We start from the raw sequence: 24,703 nt of genomic DNA, 5'->3' as shown, positions 1-24,703 counted from the left end.
CAATTGGTGAATGCTATTTATTTTTTTAAATAAGGTTGTCTTATTTCATGATATAAGGGTGGTTTAAGTCAATATCAAAATTTTCCAAAAGGTTCAATCATTACTTTGAAACTTTTCAATTTAAAAGCAATGTCAGCTTGGTACATCCATTTAGTCATGTTGGGTCATCAATAACTTTGAATAGCTTTAGACGGTAAATACAAAGATAGCTACAATTTTTATTTTTTTTATTTTTTTGTGTTGGACATTATGATAGTTTTACATGTGTGGCACAGTTATCCTTTTCTCAAAATTTAACTGTGGAAACTTTAAATTGTGATATATTATCGAAGGGGCTGCTTAGTCAAAATATATTTTGGATCTTTTTTGAAGTTAGTATAATTTTTTGAAAATTGTTGTGCTGATTTATTTGAGATCTCATAATTAATAAGTTTATATACATTCAGACTTTAAAAAAGCAATTTATGTTGGTGATGGTTATATGTTGTCAGTAAAAGTAGGTCTTTTTCTACATTCAACAGCGGCAAAGTCAAGTTCCACAAACGGGAGCCAAATAACAAACCCTGAAATGGTTGTAGTTTATGCTGCAATAAGCACTGCATTTGCATTCAACAACCCAAAAAGAACTCACAGAAACATAAAATGAAATAACCTTATCACAAAGGAAACAAATAGGATTCAAGTGCCTTCAAGATCATTTAGTGGTAATGACTCCTAAAAGCTTAATCCATAATCAGAAAGGAGAAAAACAGATGTAACACATAATAAGCATAATTAAGAGAATGTCATGCATAAAACATGCATCATTGAATTTCTCCATGTAACTTCGAAAATAAAACTCAGCACTCTATTACAAAATATGAGATGATGTGGAAAAAGAGAGGGTAGTTTAGAAATACCCCCCCTGCTAAATTGGTGATATTAGGTTTATCCCTTAGCAATTGCAAGATTAGGCTTACCCCCCTTGAGCATTAGTCAGCATTGCGTTTTCTTGATGTTTTGATGGTGAAATTTTGATTTTTTTTTTTTATCCAAATTCTATTCAAATACTTAAATTGCTAAATCATGATTTGGAAAAAATCTTCACTGTTAAATCATAAAAAAAAGCAACGTTGACTCAGTCAAGGGGGGTAAACCTTATCTTGCATTTTGCAAGGGGGTAAACCTAAAATCACCTATTTAACAAGGGGGTGTTTATAAAAGACCCAAAAAGAAAAGACCAACATTGTTTTTTCATCAAATAGAACAAAACATACCCCAACTGGTCCAGTCACTAGAAGAACATTCTTAAGATGAGCTCCTCCATCCATGCTATCTGTATCAGAGTCATTTACCTCCCAGCCATAATCACTATCTCGAATAATGCATTTTTTTCCACTCATGGACCTTTTATTGGTTTGAGAATATCTTGCACCCCAGGAGCACAGCCATTCATTAAGAAACCTTACAGATTCACCATTACCGCAAACCTGAATAAACACATTATCAGTTAAAATTGTTATAAAAGAAGAAATACAAACCATCTGCGTCTCTACAGTCCACTAAAATAGAGAACCACTGCACAAAAAAGAAAAATAAAGAGAGCTTCTATTGCCACACCACCTTTTGCTAACACCACCCCAAGGTGTGTGCTAATTCTTTGATGATTTACATATGAATTGGAGTGGCGTTAGCAACAGTTGGTGTGGCAATAGAATCTCTCAAAATAAATTTCAGATGCAAGACCTCGAAGGCCTTTTCTGGCTGGTATTTGTTTGTCCATAAGCTACTGTTAGGCTGACTACCACAATCAAGATAGTATGATTTCATCCTGCACATAAAGGAATACATAAATTAGATCTCATTGAAGAAAAATCCAGAAGCAAGTTTAAATTGAGTATGAAAACTAGGTCAACCTTTTATCTATGAACTACGGAAAATAAATAAATGATATTGACTATAACAAAAAACTTTATAAGTCCATCTAAATTTGGAAAGGGCAAAGAAATTAACATGATCAAATCACTACTTATAATGTCAGAACCTGTTGTTGGACAGTCTCTTTAGTTTTAAGCTCACCTAAGGTGAGACAATTTTGAACTAGACCTAGGATTTATTGTACTTTTTTTATTAAGTTCTAGGAAATTTTTCAGTAAGTTAAAGCAAAGACACTCCAGAAGATATCCTTGTGAGTTCCCTTTGAGATCATTCATAAACAGTCAAATGCAAACAAGTAGAACCGCCTCCCACCCAAAAATTAGTTAAATATAGCTAAAATACTAATATTACAAATTTATAATACAATTGTACGGTGTTTGCATTCCGGGCTTCTTGAAGGTATTGTACCAGACTCTCCATATTTGTGTTGGGCACAAACACATGTCAATGTCATTGTTACACTCTGAGGAAGAAGAAAACCTAAGATGAAAGATAGAAAAGCAAATGCATAAAAGGAGTTTGAGGTGCACATCTTGAGGCTTCCCTTGGAGTGGTGCTTCCCCAAAGTGGCAGATGTTTGGGAGCTTTCTAATGCCTCGAGTCATGGTGATAGGATGTGGCAGCTTGAAAAGTTCGAATTTATTTTCACAAACCTACCTCCAAGCCTCAGTTAAATATAATAAGGGCATTAAAAGAAAGTTTGTATACGCTTGTTCTTGTCATGGATGAATTAATTGTTTATATCCAATAGCAGATCCTTTATGTACGCAAAATTTGTAGATGGCATAGTATTAATTGATGAGATTAGAGAGGCCATATGCAAACTAGAACTTTGGAAAACAACTTTGGAGTCCAAGAGCTTTAGAATAAGCAGAAAAGCAACATAGTATTTGAATGGAAACTTTAGTAATGATGCCCATACAAAAGAATCATTAGTAAAAAAATCAATGGCTAGGAAATACTTCGAAATGAATATTTTAGTTACCTTCGCAATGAACATATTAGTCATCTTCACTCTATTATCAACATAATGATGGAGAGATTGAGAAGGATGTTGTCCATAGAATAAAGTTGAATTGTTATAGTGGAGGTGTGCTTCTAGAATACTTTAGGATCAATGTATCCTATGGAGCTAAATGTTGAATTGTTAAGGCCAACTATGCTTTATGGAGCTAAGTGTCAGGAACAAGAAGAAAAAAAAAACATTCAAAAAATGAGTGTAATAAAGTGAGGATGCTAAGATGGACGATTGGAAAAACTGTTTTTTGATAGGTGTAAATGTGAAAGGCTCGGTTTTGATTCAGGTATGCGGTATTACCACACATAGACTTTATTCTATTGATTTGTCTCTTATTCTCCAACACAAAACCTTAAGTTCACAAACTCCATAAGAATGATCCTTTCTCTAGCAACAAACCTCTTATGGTCATTGTATCAGCTTCATGTGAAGAATGCATTTCTTCATGGAGACTTTAAGGAAGAGATATGTCTCTTCCAGGTTTTCATTTGTCAGGGGACGAAAAGAAAATATGCAAGTTGAAAAAGTCATTGATGGATTAAAACAATATCCTCAAACAAGGTTTGAAAGATTCAATAATGCAATGTTGAATTTAGTATACACATAAAGTTAGACAAAGCACATATTGTTTATTAGACACACTGGAGGTAGCACCACTGTTCTTATTATTTATGTAGATGATATTGTTGCAGCAGGGAACAATTAAAAGAAATTAAACGTCTAAAGAGTTATCTAGCCTGTGAATTTGGGATCAAGGATCTTCGACACCCAAAATATTTTTTGGCCATAGAAGTGAGAAGATCTTGTGAGGGAATTCTTATTACCCAGAGAAGGTATGTATTGGGCCTATTACATGATTGGAAAGTTAGGTGCAAAACTGCTAAATACTCCTATAGAGTAAAATCACAAACTTGACAAGTAGAGTAGCAAACATGATATTGACATGAGACTGGTTGCTCAATTAAGCTTTCCCTCACCAAACCTAATATTGCACATGCAGTTAGTGTGATAAGTTAGTACATGTACTCTCCTTGGCTCCTTGCACTCCGCCCTTGAATTAGCATATCGAATCTTGAGGTACCTTAAATCCTCACTTGGTAGAGGTCTTTCATTTAAGAACAATGGAGAAATGAAAGTAGAAGTATATATTGATGCAGATTGGATAGACTCTACAGATGATAGAAGATCTACACCAGCATACTGTACATTTGTAGTTGGTATCCTTTCAACATGGAGAAGCAAGAAACGATATGTTGTAACTCATTCAACATATAGGTAGAATTAAGATCTAGAGATCATAGGCCATGTACATATTATGGTTGAAGACTCTCCTTCATGATTGACTCTCTCATAGCTAGGCCAATGAGCCTATTGTGATAACAAAGTGCCAATAAGTATTGTTCATAACCCAATCTAGCTTAATAGAACTACACATCTAGAGGTTGATTGTCATTTCATTTGGAAAAAAAAATTTGTTTTAGGCATAGTATGCTCTCCACTTGTGAAGATATAATATCAACTTGCAAACATTTTCACAAAAGGAACCAGTATTATTTAACTTCATGAGTTTTTGGACAAGTTGGGCATAATGAACATTTATGCACCAACTTGAGGGGAGTGTTGTAAGGGTGGAGTAGCCCATTTTTCTTTTTTATTGTCTTAGGGTAATGTCTTCATACCTAGTATATTTTAAGATAAATAAGAAAATCCTAGGATTCATGATTCATTTAACACAATTTCTTATTCTCCTTTTCTCTCATTTTCTCTTTTCTTCTCTCTTTGCTTTTCTTTCTATACTTTCTTCAATTTCCATTGAATGTTAGCCAAAGTACTCTTGATTAGTGTTATATCGCCCCTCTTTCAATAGATACCTTTCTTTCCAAGAGCTCAATCTTTTGCTCAATGTCTCAATAATTGGATCTCAGTATGCCTAACTATTATAAGGGACTCCTAAGGGTAAACCCAAATGCGAATGAGGTAAGGAATCAACTTGACACCCCAATCCAAAACACTCCCAACTGCAAATATAACTTATATCTCCACAGATTATGCATTTGTCCATGGAATTGAATGTTCCTCCTTAGTTTGATGTCGTACCTCCACAGATCCGTACTAATCAGAGATTTTGGCCATATTTTAAGGTATTATTAGGTTTTTTTATAGTCTTATAATACGTTAGAATATTTTTATGGCACACACATAAATGTTATCATTGCAAAAGAAGATCAAACACCTTATAGAGGACATAAGGGAGGAACAACTCCAAATGTCATGGCTGCTTGTTCATTTGACATGCTATTTATGAATGTTTGTGCTAGTGGGTGGGATCTGCAAATGATTCCCATGTGTTTCTCTCTGTCGTCAATGACTTCTCGTCTGGATTCCCACATCCACCACCAAGTAAAAATCCAACTAAATTATTTTCAATTTAATTCAACTATAGTTAATTAGAGGAGTAATTCAGTTCACATATTTTTTTCATCAAGAAAATTGTATTTGGTGGATGTTGGTTACCCATTGATGGAAGGGTACTTGGCACCTTATCAAGGCGCCTTTTACCATCTACAAGAGTATAGAAGTGCATGTGCGAGTGGAAAGAAAGAACTGTTCAATCATTTGAACTCTTCCCTTCACAATGTCATTCAACGTTGCTTTGGTGTATTGAAAGGAAGGTGGTTAATCTTGAAGAATATGACCTCCTATAAGTTTGAGATACAACGTGACATCGTAGTTGCATGTATGGCATTACACAACTTCATCAGGAAGGAAGCATTGGCAAATGCAGAGTTTGCAATATATGATTATGGGACTATGTAGATGTGGAGCTTGAGGAAGTAATGAGAAGAAACAATAATTATAATGGTAATATCCCTCCAACAATACCTAGACAATTGTGAGGACATGCAAAAAGAAAGAGAGATGCAATAGCAAATACAATCATGATGGGCTCAAGCTAGAAACAATGACATATAGTTGACATGTAGTTTTAAAACAGTGTTTTATTGTGGATGTAATTTGGGTGTGACTAATTTTTATGGATTTAACTAATTATGTTTAATTTTGTTAATGTTCGAGTGTATGACATATATTATGTTCTTTTACATATATTTATTGTTCTTTATTAATCTTGAATGAATGTAATAGTATTGCACGCTATGAGCCTCATTGTTCTTGTGGTCGGGTGATGAGGATATATACACAACAACCATGAAAGAGAATAATGGACGGATGTTTTATAGATGTCCAACATGAGAGGAATGCAAGTTATAGTATTTTTACTATTAATCCTTTCTTTTTAATTAAATTTAAAATGTTAACTATTTTTTACAAAAGCATGCAACTTGTTTTATTTGGGCTGATGAAACTGAAGGTGAAAGTGATGATACTAAGAATAAAATGAAGAAGAAGTTGATGAAAGAGAAGAAACGTGATCGGTTTCTTCCATATGTTTCAATTGCTAGTAATATTGTATTGGTTGTAGTCATTTTAGGTTTGTTTACTTTATTATCTTTTATTATTTTGTTTAATTAGGATTAATATGTGGGATGTGTATGCATATGGATGATATTTGTATTTTGGAATAAAAAAGGTGATGTTAAACAGGTAGAAATTTTCACATTCTCTATTTATAGAGGAGGTGATGCCGACATTTTGATGTATGTTTAGCTATAATGTAGAAATATTTAGATAATTTTTTTATCTTTTATTTTACTTATTTAATTATAATTTAATATTATTTATTTGCCTGATCTTGTGAAAATAAATATCTGCTTCATTATTTATAGGTAAGGGTATTCTGGTCAATTTATCAGAATCTAACAACTACGGCTGTTTTTATCAAACACAAAACAAGAATTTTGCAAACAGCACAACAGTTTTTAATCACAGTTTATCAAACACAATTTTGACCACAACGCTTTTTGACAGCAATTCTAACAGCTAACAGCAACCGCTGAAGCTGACAGTATTACCAAATAAGGCCTAAGAAACCTTGTGTGGTCAAGAGAAGATTTCTTAGCAGCCAACTTAAAGACAATTAACAATAGCTCAAAGACTTCAAAGACACAGGAAAATAAACCCAATAATCAAGACTTAACTAGTATAAACAAAGAACCGTGAAAAAATAATGGCAAAAATACAATTAGAAGCTGAAAAGAGGCAATCCATGGTTTTCAGATCTTTCAGTACCTTGTCAAAATGCAAGCACCGGCTAATTGAAATAGTATTTGAATCAATCTCATAAATATAACACTCAAATTGTGGACCAAGAATGTTTCAGCAGAAAACAGGAAAAACTATTGAATGTGTTATATTAACTTGAAACATATGTGAAAACCATGAATTAATTTTTGGAGAATCTTAACCTTTCCGGAAGCAACCCATCCAACGGTTCAACATCCAAGTTAATTACAGGAACATGAACTGTATATCTCATGTGCATACCATCTTCACACCTTTCATGGACCTGTCAATTTAAAAAGTGAAATAACTTAATAAAGCATCACAAAGTATCAGATACAACCTCACAAGAAGATCTAAATGATGATAAAAACCTTGTGAAAAAGGTAAAACATGGCCAGATAAAATGTTGCAAAATTACCGTCTGTGAATAGTCCAGCTGATGGTGTGCCACTTGCCCATTGGTTAACATAGAAGAGACAGTTTCTGATATTGGATGTGTATCTTTTACTTGACAGGGAGAATGACTCAAAGACACGTCATTCTGAAGTGACGAAGCTCCAACAGGATTTGAACGACTATGAAAGTCGTCAAATTTTAAGGGCCCAACAGAGCCTTCAAAGACTGATGAGAAAACATGTTCTGGAGAACAACTAGAATTAAATGAGATTTTATCACAAAATATCCAACTTCGCCAATCCAATGGCACAAGATCATCCTGCAGCAGAAACAAATTTGAACTCTTACCTCGGTTACCAAATATAAATTTCAATGTTAGTTTTCAATATGAGAAGTTCTATTGTCACACCAACTTTTGCTAATGCCACCCCAAGATGTGTGCTAATTCTTCGGTGATTTACATATGAATTGAGGTGGCATTAGCAAAGGTTGGTGTGGCAATAGAAATTCTCTTTCAATATATCAATGGATACATACGATTAGCACTCATGGAAACTGTACCTGCAGCGTCTCAAACACATGAACAGGACGACAACTCATGTTTTTACACTCTAGTAGATACAAGGACCGCAGACTATCTTGTTCAGTTGTCTCCGAAGTGTCTTGAAATCTTTTACCAACTTTCCGTGAAGAAAAAAATGGATGTGCTTGCCTTCCCATAAACAAGCGTGTGTTTTCCTGATAAAAGAGTCAAAAGAAGGTACTTATAAAACACACCCATATGGTATAAGTCCAAGATTCACAAAGGAACAATCGGACAAGTAGAATAGTTCTCTGCAGAAGGTGCTTGCAAGAATTACTCTAAGATAAAATGTCATCACAAATCTTAAACTTGCATGAATAAAGAGAAAATAACAAGATAAATCTCAATGAAACTTGCATGAATAAAGGTATGGTTGCCACTCTCTTCTTACTCCTGCACATTGTACACTGACTAGAGATGAACGCACTTTAATGATGAGATGGTAAACAAATTAGAATTTTTTCCAATACAAAAGACCATGAAAAAGTATTCACTCAAGGGAATCAGCTTATTACCCCAAATCTTCCCAATCTACAAAAAACTACCTCAAAAAACCAGTTAAATTATTGTAGAAGTATTTTGCATCGTATTTCCAAATGTGTCAGTCCACTCTATTTCAGGGACAAATACCACATAAATGTCCTTCAATAGAACATCGCACTCCTCAATCTTCCATCCCAAATAGTATGTCCTCAAAACATGGGTTCAGTACCACCAACCACTTCTACTAATAATAATTCATTAATAACCCATCAATAAGCACAAATGAAATATTGATGAACTGCCTAATTGTGCTTCACATGGCTGGTCGTTGATTGGTATACAACAGTGTGGAAATGATCGATATAATTCAGTTCGATTGGTACATGAGCCAACTACTGGTGTTGATGTCACCCTTTGAAATGCTCTCTGGCAGGGTAGCATCAAAGCGCGTTTATGCTATTGGTAAAAACTGGCAAAATGGCACTTGTCAGTATGTCTGAGAAACCTCAAAAAGGGTTGATTCAGTTTAAGGAAGTTCAATTCATGCATCGAAGATGATTCTATTAAGATCTTTTCTTCCGGTGCTAGCCTGATGCAGGATGGTGAGAGGGGAAAAGAAAATGGGGAAAGGATTAAGGGTTGAGGCATGTAAGTTTCAAGAATTAAGAATCAAGAATCAAGAATCAAGAAAGGAGTTTCAAGAATCAAGGAACTAAAAGAAAATCAAGAACAAGAAAAGACAAAAAATAAAAAATAAAGATTAGAAAAAGAAAGAGAAAGGGATAGAAAGATAGAACCTTGGAATCACACCAAGAATGGTGGAGAACTCACTTCACTCCATGAAAGAAAATCATTCTTCATTCATCAAAATTCTTCATTGTTTATTCCTAAAAAAAATCCTAACATAATCTATATAAAGAAAATAAATCAAGAATCCTAATCAAACTAAAATACCAAATAAATAAACCTAATTTTCGTAACTTTCTCTCTCCTAATTTTCAAACCCTAATAAACTTAAATAAAAGACAAAGTAAAGTTACTAAACTGTCCCTAAATATTATACTAAGACTATGGGCCAATAAAACATGAAAATGAAACCCAAAAACATAAAATTAAAGTTCTAAAACAGAAAACTAAATAAATAACTAATGTAAAATAATCTCAAACGATAAATCTAAAGCCAAATAAGTGAAAACCTAAATAATTACAAATTTTCCATCGGAACTCTTGACGGTTGACTTGATTTGTGTTCCGCATTATTCTCCTCTGGTTGGAGAAAACTCATCCTCGAGTTTTAAAGTGTTTGAGAATGATCATGACAATTTATGGTTCATCCTTTTTCACGAAAATTCATCATCGGGTCATGATGTTGTGTTGAACTGTTAACTTCAAATTAGAATCTTCTATCTTGGCAAAGTCTCCATTGTACTCGTTTGAGATGATTAGGTCGATTTGAGATAGTGATGAAACAATTGCATCATGAACAAAAACTGTAGATGTTGTCTCCAAAAGATCTTTCGTAGGATCTTTTGACATATTTTCCACTTCATAATCTTGTTTCCTCGTTGATTCTAGAGTTGTAAGCACACCACCTTCTGAAGTTGATGTTTGATTTGTCTTTTCTTCAATCTGTTCTTGGACTGGTGGTACCACATGAGTGGATTTTCATGGACATGCCTTGAATAGATATTGTATGCCTGAAGTGACACTAAAAGTATTTTGCTCCACATAGAACGTAACTTGTACATGTGAGATCTAACATCGACCCAACACAATATGACAATCTTTTAGAGAAACCACCTTGCACTCAGCACCATGGATAAAATTTCCCTGACGGAACTAAACGACATAGCCATATTCACGATAACAACAACAAGTCTTATTTTCAACATTCTGCAAAATCTTCTCAAAAAAAACTTGTGAAAATCAAGTTTTCATCATATTCATCACTGCACAATACTCTGAATGACTTCCCAAAAGGTAAAACAAATTTGATTTTGACTTCCAATACCATATCTATATATTCCAAGTTTAGCTTTGATATCAAATCTGATGCAGGACGATGATAGGAGAAAAGAAAATAAGGGGGTTTAGGGGTTTTGGTTTAGGATTGGATAAAGAGTAATGCTAAATGGACGTTTTTGGCCAACGTCCCTCTCTCTCCTGCCCATAGTGAAGAAAAGCAAACTTTCTGATTTGATCACCTTTTGACATTCAAAGACATGTTTCGATGAAATGGTGTTGTAAAGGACAAAATTATATGAACTTAAAAAAAAAAAAAATATTAAAAATAGTTATTTTTCACATTTGAATTTTCTTTTTAAATTTGGGTGCTTGATGGCCGTCCATTTTCAACACCTTGGGGATCAAGCTCTAAAAACAATATTTTTTTTAATTTCTTTATTTTGAATATAAATATTTTCATGAAATCTAAAAAACTATGTTGTTGGATTGTCAATGTGGGTCCAACGACCCTACTTAAGATTTGAAATCTAAAAAAATAAATATGTGGGCAACAGGCAAGAGAGAGAAGCTCTCTCTATTGCTGATGTCATTGCGTCACATGTCAAACGTTTGTTGGGCTGTGAGCCAACATGTCATAGGACGTTAAGGGCGTGTGCCAAAACTGCGTCCATTTAGTATTTCTCTTGGGTAAACCCAAAAGGTAAAATGAAAACAATGATTGTAGGTATGACTACAATCCCAATGAAAATGGTTAAAGGTTTGTAAGATAAGAAAAGGATTCAGGGTTAAAGATTTGGAAAAGAGATTCATGAAATAAGGGTTAAGGAAAATGGGGAAAAGATTAAAGTTTGAGGTTTATAAGTTTCAAGAATCAAGAATTAAGAAAGAAGTTTCAAGAATCAAGAATCAAGAAAGGAGTTTAAAGAATCAAGAAAATCAAGAAAAATAAACAGAATAAAAAGAAAAATAAAGATTAAAAGAAAAAATGAGAAAGGAATAGAAAGATAGAACCTTGGAACCACACAAAGAATGGTGGAGAACTCACTTCACTCCATGAAAGAAACTCATTCTTTATTCATTAAATTTCTTCATTGTTTATTCCTAAAAAGAATCCTAATACAATCTATATTAAGAAAGTCAAACTAAGATACCAAATAAATAAACCTAATTTTCGTAACTTTCTCTCTCCTAATTTTCAAAATCTAATAAACTTAAATAAAAGACAAAGTAAAGTTATTAAATTGCTCCTAAATATTATACTAAGACCATGGGCCAATAAAACATTAAAATAAACTCCAAAAACATAAAATTAAAGTCCTAAAATAAATAACTAAATAAATAACTAATCTAAAATAATCTCAAACGATAAATCTAGACCCAAATAAGTGAAAACCTAAATAATTACAAATTTTCCATCGAAACTCTTGACGATTCACTTGATTTGCGTTCCGTATTATAGCCTTTGAGCTTCTTCTAGCAAATTAACACCAAGGGAGCTTTCTGTTAAAGGGTAAATGTAGCTCGTCATATTTTAAATGTATTTGGAGTTGATTTGTAATTTTTATTAATATAGTTGTTTGAGGCAATTTGTAATTTTTGAAAGACAAAGGGGTATTTTGTAATATTCTTATAATCTTGTAAGAAGGGGATTTATGTAATTGAGAAATTAAGGGAGTTAATTGTAATTTCAAAGAATTCTCACTCTTTAACGAGGTTGGAAGTTTAGTGGCCGGAGATTATCTCTAAAAAACAGAGAAGAAAGATGGAGAGATTGGAGAATAACAACATGAAAGTAAGAATCTCACCATGAGAGACAACTCCAATTGATGGAGAAACTTCAAAACTTGTAGATCTTCTTCATTTTCTTTTGATTCAAGTGAATCAAATTCAAATGTTCCGCCAGAAGTTACACTCTCATCAACAATAGAGGGAATGTATATCACAACATCATCCACCATTCCTCAAATGTTGCATGGGATACATGCAAGGGTTGGTCGAGTGAGCCTGACAGCTTCCTTGGGGATATGGATCTTGTTTTTTTTAGTCTAGGAACTGAAACTGTCAAGAGGCAACAATTAGTGAGCAGGCCTCTAGCTTTCAATTTTGAATAGAACACTTCATCTGTGAAACAGGAAAAAAAAAAAAAAAATAGTACTTCTTGTTCTTGGCCTCATTCAACTTTTCGCTGAAGAATGGCAGAGGACTGCCTCCCTCACTCAACACTATGCCAATTGTCATCTCCAACACAAACTATTCAACTTCAAATACCTCCTCAAAGCTGGCATCTTTCTCACAGGTTTTGCAAATCCTCAAAGAACCACTTTAGAATTGGTGCTAAAAGGTCGTTGGGTCAACTATTATCAGGATAACTTGTGTTGGACTAAATGATGCACGAGTTCAAGACAAAAGCTACTCCAAAGTTCTATGTACCCGAGGAATGAGACTTTCTCTGCTTCACATTGTGCATTTCCTTGTTTCAAACAAATCCCCCTCACCCCCCACCCGTCCTACCACTTTAGATACTACTATATCCGGACTTTCCACCCAAACAATGTTACCTCCTATTGACAGACTTGTCCCCTACCAACTTCATCCTTCAACATATGCCTATGCATGTCAACCTTTTTGTACACCAACCCCTCGACCTACTATTCAACCACCTTGGCCAGCATATGTCTCAGGATGGGTCATTAGAACATTATTATAATTACATTTTTTTAGGTAATTACGATGAAATCCCCTACCATGCAATCTTTACTCGAGAATAAGATATGCATGTTAATATGTATTGTTTGCTAATTTATTAACATAACTGATTAAGGAAACACTAGATCTTAGAGTAGTTTCAGAGTTTTCCCAAGGGTAACCACCATGAGAAAAGTTTTTGAAAAACCATTGACCCATCCACACAATAAACTTTCACTAGACTCTAAAAGCCCCAATGCATGCATAGTGAAGTATCCACCAAAGACTCTTTACCTCTTAACCAAATGGACCACTAGAACATAGAAAAACACCAAACAGCACAACGACTATCACAAACATGTATGATTATTGTAATAGACATGAATTGAACTAAAGAAAAGCATTGAAATTTATGAAATATAGCGCACAGATTTCTTGATGATGACCAAAGTGACTAACCTCGGCTGCTATTTTCGCTTCCAACCATAGATCAACTGGTTCTGGAGCATGCTCACTTCGTATATTTACATCTTTTTCAGCATCAGACTTGTAGTTAGTCACTGTCCGCCCAGATTGTAGCCCACTCAAGTTGCAAGGTATTAGACCTTTACAAGGTGAAGCGTCCCCCTCCCGCTTCGGCTTCAACTGCAAACGGCTTCTCTTACCTACCGACAAGTGTCCAACAGACAAAAAGTACTAATTTTTCAATGAAAATAGGGGAATAGAAAATGCCAAGAATCTAACATATAAGTCTAAAGCATTACTTTCAAAGCGTACATCCAAAAAACAACAGTCAACTATAGTAGAAAAAAGTGTTGCAATCATCAAAAATTACAGACAATTTTGGCTATTAAAGGAATCTGCAGTGTTAATCATCCAGAGCTATTATAGGCATTATGCAGGTTGTTGCTTTACAAATCTGGAATGTTGTATAGATAATTTAACTTCCTTAGAAATGAACAAGATGTAAATGGTAAATAAATTTGGTTTCGTCTCAGGAAGAAAGCATATTACTTTACAAGTAAAGGAAGCTTGTTAATGGTTACTAAAGGTAGATCACCTGTTCCACTGCACAACTAATTCATAGATACGATTGAATTGGAAATTTTGATTCACATTGTAGGTGCAATGAGAAAGGTTAATTGAGATAGTAAAGGGATCTGTACAAACGCAGAAACTGATGCCTCCTCCTAATCATTGATCCTTCATTTAAAACCAAAGTCCCGTGTCAAACCATTCCCATTACAGATTGAAGAAATTCTGAACTTTGTATACAACCAATACATAAAAAATTGGAAAGAAAGAAAGAAATCAGCGGATCTTTGAAGGAAAGTCAGCTTCTTTTGAGAACATCATTGTGTCTATAAAAGGTTTTTTTGTTTTTTTGGTGTAAAGCCTTTGAGGAATTCAAAAGAGTTTTCTTTGATGACTTTATGGGGAGATGGGATTGGGTTTGTAGACTTTAACACTAGGGACTGGGTTTTTGTTTTCCGTTGATTGCCATTACACATGTACTTTCTGTTGGTCACCTTAGCAACTTTTAATAGAAATTGCTTTTAATGATAATAAAAAATGGAAACACCTTTGAGAGAACCCTTCCCACATCAGAAGCCTGCTCAAAAGATTACCCTAACTCCTCTCTCTACCTCGAACCCAACTCCTTTAAAAAAAATTGATTGAACTTTCATAATATCTTTCCAAAATCTTCGACATAAGACAACACAAATTGATCGTTTCCCCAACCCAGACTACAATATTCATACTTCACCGCAACAATTTTCCTCCACAAAGCTCTCCCTTCTGACCCAAACCTCCAAAACAATCTACACAGAAGAGCCCAGTTCATTTCTTTGGTTATCCCTTTACCCAACCCCCTTCTTATTTTTTATGGGTAAGCTGAACTTGAGCACATGACCTCAAAGTTGCTTTGCAATGTGTCAAACCAACTGAGCTATGGGTCTACCCATCCCCCTTCCTCTGCCTTTAGAAGATTAATACTCAGCCAATTTACAAAGTGGTACTTGAAATTATTCTCATTATCATGCCATAAAAACTCCACAATGAATTTCTCCACTCTTTAGTCTTTACAAATATTGGGATTGAGACCAAAGACAAATCATATTATCAAAAGTCTTGAGAGAGAGCGCTCTTAATCAAAACCCCTTTTTTCCAATGGAATCTTTCTAAAACATGATCCATCAAACCTTTTATCCAGATTGGGTGCTTAGAGGGAGACCCGAATAAGAGGAGGGAAAAGCCTCGACTGAACATCTTAAAACATCCACCAATATAGTATTATTCCTAACTTCTCCAAACCAATAATCATATTCTTTTGAAGCTTTATGCTAAGAGCAAAGACTTAAAGCTTCAAGCCGAGACCACTTCAAAACAACAAACCGAAGCTCTTAAGTTTCTCGGATGATGACGAGAAAGCTCACAAAAAAAAAAAAAAAAGTGTATCATCAACAAATTGGGGGTGGGAAATCACCATACTATCCCTATCTAATAAGAATTCTTCAAATAGAAAAATTTTAGAAGAGAAAAATCCAACTTCATAATGAGAGCTTTGCATATATTTATAACCAATAATAAGTGATTGGACATAAATGCCATTATAGAGAAATAATAGAAATAAACTAATATTAGTCAAAGTAGAACTAACTATTCTAATATTTTCAATACTCCCCCTCAAGTTGGGGTAAATATATCAACTAGGCCCAGCTTGGCAAGATGAGAGTTAGTAACAAAAAGTCCAACAGACTTCGTAAGCGTATCGGCTTAGTTGATTTGAAGAAGAAACAAAGACTATCTCAAATGCACCAGATCGAACTTTCTCCTTGAGAAAGTGAACATCAACCTCAATGTGCTTAGTCTTTTCGTGAAGGACTGAGTCAGATGCAAGCATGATAGCAAACTTCTTGTCACATAACAGCGAAGAAGAACCAATAGTAGGAAATCCCAACTCTATTAGCAAAGATCTAAGCCAAAAAATCTCACATGTGCCAAGAGCCATAGCACGATACTCAGCTTCAGTAGAAGAACGAGAAACCACACTCTGTTTCTTACTTTTCCACGAGATAAGGTTACCACCATAAAAAGTACAAAAACCAAAGGCAGATCTCCTATCTGTAAGAGAACCCGCATAATCAGCATCAGTGAAACAGGAAAAATATGGCTGAGCAGTAGACAAATAAAATAGGCTTAGACCAAGACGAGACTTCAAGTAGCGAAGGATACGATACACATCATCAAGATGAAAGGTACATGGAGCATGCATAAACTGACTTACTACACTAACCGTAGATGTCAAATCCGGTCTAATATTAGTCAAATAAATCAAATGGCCTACGAGTTTTTGGTAGACGAAGGATCAAATAAAAGTTCCCTAGATTCAGCATAAAGACGATGATTATGATCCATTGGGGAAGAAGCAGGACGACAACCAAGCATACCAATGTCCTAAAGAAGATCCAAATGTACTTGCATTGAGATAATGAAATACCGCGACGTGAACGGGCTACTTCTATCCCCAAAAAACATTTTAGGGGACCTGAGTCCTTAACCTAGAAAACACTCCCCAATTGCCTCTTAACCCTATCAATCCACTGTACATCATCTCCAGTTACTATAATATCATCCATATAAACCAAGACAATGGTATTACGACTATCTACTCCTCGTCGAATAAAGCAAGTATGGTCAAAGTGACATCTAAAAAACTTTATAAATAGAATGACCTCAAAAACACGTTGGAACTAGGCTCGCGAAGACTGCTTTAGGTCAAACAGAGATTTGAGAAAGCAACATACTTTCCCAAAATACTCCCCCTGAAGATGAAACCCAAGAAGTGGATCCATATAAATGACCTCTGTCAGATCACCATTTAGAAAGGCATTATTCACACCAAGGTGATGAAGAAACCATGAATGACATGCCGCTAAAGAGATAAGAAGGCGGACAGTAGAAAGTTTGGCGACATGGGCAAATGTGACACCAAGGTCTTTTTCCGGAGCCTGCGTAAATCATTTAGCAACGAGACAGGCCTTATAGGAATCAATAGTACCATCTGCAAGATACTTGACCATAAAAACCCATTTACAACCAACAGTCTGCTCCCTAGAGGGAAGAAAAACAAATTCCCAGGTGTGATTCTTCTGCAATGCATCCATCTTAGTAGTCATGGCTCTTGTCCACTAGGATCGTATAAAGCCTCAGATACAGATCGAGGAACCCGAATAGAGTCTGTTGTGGCAAGATAGGCTCGATATGAGGGAGAGAGACCCAGATAGGAAACAAGCTGAGCGATAGGGTGATCAGTAACACACCCTCGCTTACCTTTGCAAAGTGCAATAGGTAAGTGAGAGTCGGAAATAAAAGGAACAAGAGTAAATATAGAAAAGGGTATACCTGAATCCAAGGAGGAGATTGGCAAGGTTGGAAAGGGGGGAGGGCGACAAGAGTAAACCTGCAGTGGCGTCGAAGATGAAGATGGAGAGAAAACTGGAGATGGTAGCACTATAGGAGAAGGATCCTGCAAAGAAGATGAAGCATGAAAATATGGAACGTTTTCAAAAAATGTGACATCCAGAGAATAAATAATACGATGAGGGAGGGGATCATAGCACCAATACCCCTTTAACATAGATGAGTAACCTAAGAAAACACAACGAATAGCTTTGTCATCAAGTTTGGTGCGATGAAGAGTTCTATCCTGAACAAAGCAGGTATACCAAAAAGCCCTCAATGTAATGGGGAAGAAAGTGCTTTTAGGTCGAAGGACATGAAGAGACACTTGTCCCCTAAGGTGTAGCTCGGAACACGATTCAGGAAGAAAACAACAGTAAGAACTAACATATTCCAATATGACTTGGGAACATGCATCCCTCGTAGAAGACAACGGACGATGTTCATGAGGTGGTGATTCTTGCGTTCCGCCACCCCGTTTTGCTCAGGAGTGTACGGGCAAGTTAACTGATGAAGCATACCACGCTCGTGGAGATGGGACCGAAGCCCATCAAAAATATATTCCCCTCCATTATTTGTTCTAAAAGATTTGATAGTAATGTTGTACTGAGTCTGAATAATTTGAAGGAAATTAACAAAAATAGGGAGCACCTTAAACGAGAACGCATTAAATAAATCCAAGTACAACAAGAATAATCATCAATAAATGTAACATAATATCTATGACCATTAAAAGCAGTAACAAGGGAAAGCCCCCACACATCAGAATGAACTAAATTAAAAATAACATTAAATCTATGCATGCGAGGAATATAAGAGGTACATGTGTGTTTAGAAAGCTCACACACAGCACTGAAATTTGTGTCCAATACAAGAAGTTTTTAAAGCAAGAAATAAGAAATATAAGTGCTGAAAATTAGCATGTCCTAAACAAGCACGCCATAAATCTAAAGTCTGGGAAGAAAAAGTATGATTCTCAGTGTGTGGGAGGACAGAAGCTGGAACAGCAGTAAGTGGAGCGCCAAAAAAGTACAGCCCATCCCTCTCATACCCCGTGCCAAAAATCCTCCTCGAAGTCAGGTCCTAAAAGACAGTGAGTAGGAAAAATATTACAGAACAATTCAGAAATTTTGTAATACTACTCACAGACATAAGGTTAAGAGATAGGTGAAGAACATGGAGAACAGAATCAAGAGGAAAACCAAGGGATAAGGAGATAACACCCTTACTATGAATAAGGGTAAGAAACCCATCAACAAAGCGAACCTCATTATGAGTAGTAGGAAAAATGGAAGAAATAAAATGATTGGACTCACCGGTCATGTGATCAAAAGCACCAGAATCAATGACCCAAGTCAGAGGAGCAAAGCCAAACTGATTGGCATGAAATGCAAAAGAGGTACCTGGAGGTGTGGTAACAGATGCGACTGTTGAAGATGAGGGAGTCTAAGCCTGGAGCTGATCCCGTACAATAACTGTAATCTGTGACTAAAGATAATGCAAATCAATAGTTCCAAGGGAAACAGGATCAACAGAGGTAAATTCCACAATAGTTGCACGAGACTATCTTCTAGAAGATCTCAACAGGTAGGGATAGAGCTGAAAACAGCGGGCCTTCTCATGGCCAATCTTCCCACAGTGGCTACACGTAAGACCACTTCCTTTACTATGTCTACGACTCCCACGGCCTCGATTCCCAGATCCTTGAGTACGGGAGTTAGAGAAATCCGAATTGACTGCAAAAACCATCTGATCTGTATATGGAGCAGAGATAATAACAGGGGGCTAAGTCTGAGAGGGAACTACACGGTGACGACACTCATCGCTATCAATGGTCGCAAATGTCTCAAATAAGGACAATAGAAGCGTGGTATTAAGGATTTGGGTCCACAGTGCCTCAAACTTAGGGTGTAGACCCATGAAGAACTGATATGTCCGATATTGAGCAATTCTTTTGACTACATACCCAGTTGCCTCGGTAGACAACTCAACCATAGACTCATAGTGCGAGAGTTCCTCCCAATGGGACTGAAGGAATCTAAAGGAATCTACAACACTCTAATTTCCTTGGGTTAACTTGAGCAATATCCCGATAAAGTTCATAAATCCGCAAGTCATTACGAGCATGTGCATATGTTTGAGTGAGAGCTAACAACAAAGAAGAGACAATCTCATGATACATAAACATAGTGTAGATGCGTTGCTCCATGGAATTAAATAACCATCTAAGAATGGTGCAATTATCAATTTCTCATTGTTCAAATTTTGGATCAGTGAGGAGTAACTTAGAAATAATGCCTGACAGCCAACCAGAGTTGCCTCTACTACCCAAATAAAGTCGCACAGACCGGGACCAAGACTGAAAGTTACGATCATCTAGTGGGGCATTGGTTATATGCTGGATTGAGAAATTAGCCCAAGGGTTGTGGTAGAATCCTTGGTCTCGTGAGTCGTCATTGCACACTATGAACAAGAAGGAACTTTGGATTGAAGGGAGATTTCCCATAGTAGTATGTTTGAAGGCCAGAAATACCAGAAACAACAACTACTGTTGTCATTGGGTAAGAGAGGCGCTAGTAATTGTTGTTGCACACCCAATAGCAGGCCATCAAGCAGTTGTTGCTAGCCGAAGGATTCCAAACAGCCCCTTACTATTGAAAAAGGTCACAAAACAACACCTTGTATTGTCATAAATAACAGAGATGCTGTCACAGGGTTAAACCGACCAAAAAACAAAATTTCGCAGGTCACAAAGGTGTCGCAGGTCACAATGCAGGTCTCTACTGCTATCGCAGGGTTAAACCAACCCCAGAAGAGCTATCGTAGGTCATAAAAACAGCCACTGCTGTTATCGTAGGTCTTCGCACAACCCTAAAGGTGTTGTAGGGCTGATCGCAAGGCACCCAACAGTTGTTTGCTGCTGTCGTAGGGCAGTTTAGAATATGTTGGGCTGATCAAAGTGTTCCCAACAACTATTTGTTGTTGTAAAGTTGATCGCAAGGTTGTCGCAGGGCAATTTAGAGACTGTAGGATTGATTGCAAGTGTACCCAACAACTGTTTGTTGTTGTAAGGCTGATCACAAGGCTGTCATAGGGCAGTTTAGGAACTCATAGGATTGACCGAAGTGTACACAGCGATTGTCTGTTGTTGTCGCAAGTCAAATTGGGTCTAGTAGGTCTGATCGCAAGGCAAGTAGTAGGGACCTGTAGGGGGTAGTGAAAGCCTATAGGATTGATCGAAGTTCACCCAACAGCACAAGAAGCTGATCACAAAGAGAAAACCCTAATGTAGGGCAAAAAACATAGTGCAAATCTCTAATACAGCAGTAAAGAGCTAATAAAATCTCTATCGCAACATGCGATTAAAAGAATATGAATCTAAAGGAATAAAACAGCCCCCAAAGGGGAGAAACTCTGGAGAAGACTGTTGCAAGGTGATTGGGGTTAAAGTGTAGTGGGATTAGTGAGAGAAGGAAGAAGGGAGGAAGAGGAGAAACGAAGAGGGGGGGCCAAAGGGGGTGGCGTTAGGTTTTTCTTAGGCTCTAATACCAAAAAGAATTTTAAAAGAGAAAAATCCAACCTCATAATGAGAACTTAGTATATATTTATAACCAATAATAAGTGAATGGACATAAATGCCCTTACAGAGAAATAATAGAAATAAACTGATATTAGTCAAACTAGAACTAACTATTCTAATATTTCCAATACAAATTACTAAAAACCACTACTCCAAACCATCCTTCCCAAGCTTCAATTACTACATTAAACAAAAAAGGGAAATATGGTATTTCTTGTCTCAAACCTTTAGAATTTCTGAAATAACCCAAGGCAAAACCAATCACTAACACTAAGAAGGATGAAGATGATATATGCATTTAGAAATCCAACTTATCCAAACATTCCCGAACCCCATTCTCAAAAGAACATAAATCAGGAAATTCCAGTTCACATGGTTTTATACCCATTTTCCTTATCTACTCACAAATCATGCCAGGCCTATTGAATATTATCCTTGAATCTATCATTTTAGTTGCAATTATGAGTTAAGACACGACCTAAAATTATAAATTCATGTCAGGCCTATCTAATATTATCCTTGAATGTATCATTTTAACTGCAATTAGGAGTTAGGACACGGTCTAAAATTAGACTTTTAATAAAAGAACCTTGTTCTTAGAAAATCTTAAGAGGGAAAATGATGCAAGACGATGAGGGAAGAAAAGGAAATCGAGGAGAGGGGGGGTTACGAAAATCTGGTTTTGGTTTTGGTTAAAATTTGGGATTGGGTTAAGGATTTGGTTACAATAGGGTCACCTTTTAGGGTCAACCCCAAGGGTTTGGTTGCGACGTTTAATTTTAACATTCTGCAATTATGATTAAGAATCTAGGTTTATAGGATAAAGAAAGGGTTAAAGATTAAGGTTTGTATGGTAAGGATTAAAGGTTAAGAAAATAGGGAAAGGATTAAGTGTTAAGGTATATAGGTTTTAAAAATCAAGAATCAAGAATTCAAGAACTCAAAAATGTTTAGAGAAAATAATAAAAATAAAAATTAGAAGAGAAAGAGAAGGGATAGAAAGAACCTTGAAATCACACCAAGGGTTTCTTAAAATCACACCAAGAATGGTGGAGAACTCACTTCACTCCACAAAAGAAACTCATTCTTTATTCATCAAATTCTTTGTTTAAAAAATCCTAACACAATATATATATAAAGAAAATAAATCTAAGAATCCTAATAAACTAAAATACCAAATAAATAACCTAACTTCCATAACTTTCTCTCTCCTAAATTTTCAACCCTTATAAACTTAAATAAAAGACAAACTAAAATTATCAAACTATCCCTAAACATTATACTAAGACCATAGGCTAATAAAACATAAAAAAAGCCCAAAAAACATAAAAATAAAACCCTAAAATAGAAAATCAAATAAAATTAAAATCTACTCTTCAAACTTTGATGTCCCCATAAAAAAAAAGTGCTTAGTTTCAAGCTCAAAATTTAAAAATAATCTCATGAACACTTCCTATACTTATCGGTCACCTCCTCTAATTTTACTATATTTTCTCTTCTACCCCCTTAATCCACTTTATTATTTTCCATATTTTACCCCTTTAATCTCAATTTTTTTAATAATACCCCTCCAACTCTATTTTTATCAAATACATCCAATGCCCTGCTTCTTAGGAACCAAAGATTCATGGTATTAGTAGTCTAGAAAATATCTCTCCTAAAAATATAGAAAGTAAATTCAAATTAATTATTCCACATGTTACCACGATTGTGTCTCGCATTGTGCCTGAGCAATTGCCAAATGTAGAGAAATTCGATTCTTTTTCCAAGACAACTATTCCACTCCCAAATTTTAACAATACAACATCATCAACACTCATTGCCATCACTAACAAAGCGTTATCCCCACCATAAGGATTTTATCTTAGGGATTAGCCTCAAGTCCATACTTTAATACACTAGTTATGGATGGAACAATGGTGATCGAGTATATTTTTGCGTAGTTGAGATGAAAAGTAACTTTCTAAAGATTTATTAATTATTGCCCTTCTTCTCCATTATGTCTTCTCCATAAAATGTTCTTTTTATCGTTTTATTGCATGTGTTAAAGTATACAATCAACTTAACACCATAAGAAAGCTGGCAATCAACTCACCAACCATAGATTCTAAATCAAGAGATATATTGTCTTTCCCCTCTGGTAAACTTTCTCCTTGTTCTTTTTGTTGCTTCTGTTGAAGTCTCCTCTCGGAAACTTTAAGAAAGAAATCAGACCCTACAAAGACAAGAAAGAACAAATAAATGCACAATTGCACAGAAGGTGCCTCTTCACAAAAAGGAAAAAACAAATGGCATGTTGTACACATATTGGTCTAATAATGCAACTTTGTCCTGCAAATCCTGAGATAAATAGCCGGAAAAAAAAATTACAATAAGCAAGGCCAAAACATGACATTCACTCACCAACGGTGGGTGGGGATTTCTTGTTCTCTGATCTCCGGTCTGAAGCCTCTTTGCCAGTAACTAGAGCCTGTGAATCAAGTTTGTGATAGATCAATCCATAGCTGCAGGTAAACATCTAAATTCAGATAAGAGAAAACAGTAAAACAATTGAAACTTCAAAAAAGCCAAGAGTGACCAACAAATCCACTTCTCAAGTACAAGCCTTCTAAAAGAGAGACCCACGTGTGTTAAAGAAAAAAGGAATTAGAAATTGAGAGGCAACCACTTCGCAAGGTAGAGATCACAGCACGACTTTCTTTCATAAAGGGACCTTACATTAGAGATATAAGAAAAGGTTAACCATTACTTCAATGCACACTTAACTAATGAAAAGAACTTGAGAGTGTTCCCATATCCTAAGTTCAAACCCCCATGAACCCAATTTCATTTCTAACCACTAACCCTATACCTAGCAAAAAAAAAAAAAATGAAGAGAACCTGAGAGTCACAATAGCTTGCTCAAGATGTGCATAACATATTAGTGTTCCATTCCTCTTCTTCAAACAGCTATCCCATTTATTGTTGTAAGTAAAATATATGCTAGTTATCAGTGATGACATTCTAGCCATTACCTTGACTAAACATTGTACTTATATAATCCTTGAAATTAAAAATCCTACATAATTGTGTTTCTTAAACTTGAAGAGTTATCCTTCTTCTAAGGTGGAATGAGTCAAGGATTCAATTGCTGGTGAATTCATAACTATGTCAATTTAGTAAATTGCATTACTAGTTTGGCAATTGGCACTTTGAATGAGATATCAAGGCATTGTCAAAAACCTAGTTTTCTCAAAATTCATCTCTTCGACACTTGAAAAATAATAATGAGATAATCGAGGGAACTACCAATATGGATACATGCAAGTTCAATGTCAAAAAACAAGCCCTTAATTGGATGTCTAAATTAATCAATGATTTTTCATCAGTACATCATCTAAAGCAACAACAGTCATTCGTCAGCTTACAACATTTAGGTATACAAAACACC

General features: G+C 35.5%; 1 protein-coding gene across 2 annotated transcripts in view; it reads right to left on the bottom strand.

Moving 5' to 3' along the window:
* Positions 1 to 24,703, bottom strand: part of LOC147409915 (P-loop containing nucleoside triphosphate hydrolases superfamily protein) — a 53,037-nt gene that overhangs the window by 22,451 nt on the left and 5,883 nt on the right. The window contains exons 2-9 of one of the 2 annotated variants that reach the window (XM_086432081.1): positions 23,677 to 23,743; positions 23,369 to 23,488; positions 13,689 to 13,894; positions 8,075 to 8,251; positions 7,536 to 7,832; positions 7,300 to 7,400; positions 1,726 to 1,810; positions 1,257 to 1,469 (exon numbers count right to left, since the gene is read on the bottom strand). In XM_086432081.1, coding sequence (XP_086288207.1) covers positions 1,257 to 1,469; positions 1,726 to 1,810; positions 7,300 to 7,400; positions 7,536 to 7,832; positions 8,075 to 8,251; positions 13,689 to 13,894; positions 23,369 to 23,488; positions 23,677 to 23,743 — 1,266 coding nt within the window. Of the gene's footprint in view, positions 1 to 1,256; positions 1,470 to 1,725; positions 1,811 to 7,299; positions 7,401 to 7,535; positions 7,833 to 8,074; positions 8,252 to 13,688; positions 13,895 to 23,368; positions 23,489 to 23,676; positions 23,778 to 24,703 lie in introns of both variants that reach the window. The other variant, XM_086432082.1, reaches the window with a different exon arrangement.

The sequence above is a fragment of the Akebia trifoliata genome, chromosome 2 (assembly GCF_017979445.1).
Source record: "Akebia trifoliata isolate Shusen 1 chromosome 2, ASM1797944v1, whole genome shotgun sequence".
In the NCBI taxonomy this organism is placed as follows: domain Eukaryota; kingdom Viridiplantae; phylum Streptophyta; class Magnoliopsida; order Ranunculales; family Lardizabalaceae; genus Akebia; species Akebia trifoliata.
Note: the sequence above shows the minus strand (reverse complement) of the source record. Positions and strands in the feature narration are given on the sequence as shown.